The following is a 4,178-nucleotide window of genomic DNA, read 5'->3' on the forward strand; positions in this document are numbered from 1 at the left end:
ATAGCCGAAGGTAGGTTTCCAAGGAGGTATGGCCGGCTGCTACAGTGTTCCTGTTCATCAACAGTAGCCTACGCACGTGCCCTGCTGGTAGTTGGTGGGTAGGCAGCGGCTGATAGTGACCAGGCCTGCTGTGTACTATTCCCTTTCCACCAACTGCCGGCTACGCACGTGGTATGACAGTAGTTGGTGAGTAGGCAGCGGCTAATAGTGATACAGTACAGGAGCATGCTGCTCGCCATACTGTATCAGTGAGCTGTCGTATCCCTGATCAGATCTTTCGCCCATACCTCGTCAGGTACAGTAAAAGATCCTTCAGTATACGGACTGGCTTATTTGGGCGGGAGTATTCCCCCTCCCGCCTCTGTGCGGGATTGCTCCCGGCTTGGCTCATTCCTTCAGGTGACACTGAATGATCGAGAGCTAAGTGCCTTGTGCGTGTAGCCATGCTGCGCGGGTGGCCTTCCCTAATGGCTTGTATCCGAGGCTGCGGGGACAGGCGGAGTCCTTCACCATTGGGAGGCATTTCCTGCGGGACCAGCTTGCGTACTGCGCGTAAGGACGTCACGTCTCTGAGCATGGTTGGTCCTGCGGATCCAGTTGGTCTCTGCGCAGACGTCCCTGTTTAAGGTGAGTCTTGCGGGTCCAACTGGGCTCTGCTGGGACCTACCTCTTCACAACCTGTTGGAAAAATGTTAACAAAAAATGAGTTTGCTAATTTTTGGACATTAATAATTATATTTATATTTGCATATTATAAATAATTATTTACGGGTTTGTTATCCTTTATCATCACAACGAGTCAAACCATGTCTAAAACTGAGCTAAGATGAATGAGATATCGAAGCTCAAAGATGAGTGGTTGAAAAATCAAAATAAGAAAAAAAAAACATTAAAGACGTTTAATGCAATTTATTTTTTGACGGGAGTTACGGATTGAATTCAAAATCAGAATAAAAAGCATTAAAGACGTTTAATGCAATTTATTTTTTAGTTTTGAGTCTTTGATCCTAGCTCCACTATAAATACCAAGGCAAGGCTTGGGTTTTACACACCATTTTGCAACTTCAATAGCTTGCAAATTCTTCAACATTTCTTCATCTTCTCCAACACAACCAAGAAGGTACGAACCGATCCAATTCGGGTGCATAGTCAACTCCGGCAGTACATACTGCTCCGGCCGTTGTACCCTAGGAAACAAAACGAGGAGAGACTCGGAATTTGTTTTAAGGGCCCCGTGTTCAACACGATCCTCGGTCACCAACTTTTACTTCTACCCGATACTTTGTACTTTGATTTATTTCAGTTGTAATTGTACTGTAATTTAATGCTTTCTAGATATGTGTTTTTTGTTCATTCTTTGTATTGTAATCGTATTAAAAGTGTTTTATTTATTTTATACCGAACGATTCCTACACAACCTAGTCCTACTAATACGGTCCACTACTACACATGCAACTTGCTTTACACGTACACTTCCATAATACTCGGTCAACCTCTTGACCAAAACTTTAGCATGCAAATTGTTATGAGGCCCATCAAAGGACCCTGGTAACCCGTAAAGAACCCGTCAAGATTAAACCCAATATAATAAATGAAAATTGTATAATGGTGACGACATACAACATATTTATATAGGTTTATAAGACTTTCGATCATGTAATTAAAGAGTAGAAGTGCACACATTTCTTATTTTCTTTTATAATAAAGGTGAAAATTCCCTTTATGAACTATTACTTTCTCACATACATATAAAAACCGATGTTCAAGCATTTTGAGCTTCCAAGAATAAGTTGAACTCATCACGAGGTTTGCACGTACGAGGTGTGATGCATGAAGTTGGTGACGTGCTAGGAGAAGATGTCGAAAACCGTACATGACGACCATCATTTGACTTCTTTTCTCCACCTCCCGTCACTTTAAGAACTCCTTTCACATCCTTATCGAACACGAAAGCCGAACTCACTGGCAAGTTAGCATCGTTTCCACTCATTTGTATAAGCTCCAGTGGCAAATCAAAGAAATGGTTAGATGAATAATCGCTCCCTCCGTTCAAAATACCTGATGATCTCCAAGATCCGCATTCAAATTTCTCGAGAGACACCCTCTGCGAGATAACATGTGCCATTTCTTGTCGTTCATCTCTTCTACTTCTCACTGGCTTACCCTTACCGAACCCTGGCAAGAAAAGGCACAGCGCCCCACATTTGAAGTCCTCGTCATTACGTTTCTTTGACTCGATGATTCTTCTGTATTCACCATTTGATGTAGTTTGACATCTCAGTGTGCTATCAGCACTAGCACTATTAGTGCTAGTTTTGCTGGAAGTGTGACATATGTCAAACTCATCATATTGACCGGATGGTCTCCCTTCACCACATGACTTGCTTCTTTGCAAGCGGTTCTCGCGAAGCCAAACAAGACGGGACAGAGCCACCGAGTGTTGTTGAGCTAGAGCTGCTTCGAGTGCTTGATCACGATCCTTGACTTTTGACTTTGGAATAACTCCACGCGGGGATGAGCAAGCCGAATTTGGGAGACTAGTGCTAAGAATCTTGCTCTTTTTGGGTATGGTTCGAGGTTTAGGCAATCCTGAACTTGGATATCCGGTAACTTCTTTCATGGATATAGGATCTACTGAAATTTGTATCTCCTTCTCGTCTGTTGCCATAACCACAGATCACTAAATCCTTAGAAGTATTTTGGTTAAAAGGTTGAACCCACTAATGCATGTATATATATGTGATGAAGTGGAGACAAGAAGGTGGACGGCATGTTTTAAAGTAGTGATTAACATGTTTTTGTAAAAACATATTAAAATGATAGGAGACATCAAGAAAGAAGTCAACTGATTACTTGTTTGCACAAACTGATGAACTAGTTATTATCTATTTCTTAAGGTCAACGCCATAAAGTATTCAAACATGATGAATATGCAATAAATCTTTTATCTTTCACAAGTCAAACTATTTACTACCATCCTTTGCCCGCTCATCCGAGCCACCTGCCCACATTGGCACCCTGCATTCGGAATTACTCTTCAGCTTGAAATCCGGAAAAATCGTCTTGGCAATGGCGTATTGCATAAAAGAGTGGGGTTACCCACTACCACAAACGACGGGTCAAAATTGTTGAAGCGGTTCCATCCTAACTACACAATTTTATATTTTCTTATTTAAGTTGAAGGACGTAAATTAGTTATATATACAAATTGTATAGGACTTATAACAAAAGTAATATCAGCCTCCAACATGTTGCAAAGTAATATTTTTTTTATCAATGTTGCAAAGTAATTAACAACTATAGTTTAAATATAAACATTTTAAAATTAGAACTTAAAAGTGTTACTTACCGAATAACAAAATGAATTTGTAATATCGGTTTTGCCATTCAAAAGGGAGTGGCGGCGCAGCTAGTTGCCCGCCTACCTGCCTCTTTATTGTAATTGAAACTATTTTTAATATAAAGTTATTTGTATAATTAACTCAATAGCTGAGATCATCAGAAAGAAAGGACGGGATTTAACCAATACATTGTTATTTTAACCAAAGTATCAAATTACTGTATAAGTTGTGATGGAATTAGCATTAAAATGCCTCACTTGACTGTAAATAAGAGTTTTATGGATCTTAATGAAAGGATAATAGCCATGTAACTCGTTAGTCAAATTCAAAATTTTGATGGCTGTATTATCCCATGGCATTTTACTATTCTTAAATTAAATTGTTATTAATTTAAAAATAAAAATAAAATTGTCTTTTCATGAAGAAAAGTTTCGATTTCATGGGACCATTTGAAGATAAGAGCCATAGAAACTCGTTATGAACATGAAGAAAATAGCAGACAGGTTATGTGAATACGATGAGAAAGTCTGGTTGACAATGTTCGCATGAGCTCGAATTATGTCTCCAAAGGATAAAGTGAAAAAACCCAATTTAAGTCCTTAAATATATGAAAATTTGTGAGTAAAGTTTAATAATATATAGAGTGGTTTAGAGTGTTATGAGTCAATGAGATGAAAACATAATGATTTTTCTGTATATTTGAAAAGTTATTCTTCATACACTTTATTTTTTTTAATATATTTTGAAAATGATTGTGAGTGAAGGAAAGATAAATTGTAATGATAAAAATATAAAAAATGTATAATTTAATTGAAATTAGAGAGAATATGTAGTGAT

The 4,178-nt window shown here is 38.4% G+C and overlaps 1 protein-coding gene across 1 annotated transcript; it reads right to left on the reverse strand.

The window, feature by feature from the left end:
• Positions 1–1,750: 1,750 nt before the first annotated feature.
• Positions 1,751–3,221, reverse strand: LOC143618291 (uncharacterized). The gene has a single exon (XM_077090560.1). The coding sequence runs from the start codon at positions 2,666–2,668 to the stop codon at positions 1,763–1,765; it is 906 nt and encodes a 301-aa protein (XP_076946675.1). The 5' UTR covers positions 2,669–3,221; the 3' UTR covers positions 1,751–1,762.
• Between the last annotated feature and the right edge of the window lie 957 nt (positions 3,222–4,178).

This window comes from Bidens hawaiensis, unplaced genomic scaffold (genome assembly GCF_021521415.1).
Source record: "Bidens hawaiensis isolate Kalapana, Puna unplaced genomic scaffold, B.hawaiensis_p1.1 tig00067768_1, whole genome shotgun sequence".
NCBI lineage: Eukaryota > Viridiplantae > Streptophyta > Magnoliopsida > Asterales > Asteraceae > Bidens > Bidens hawaiensis.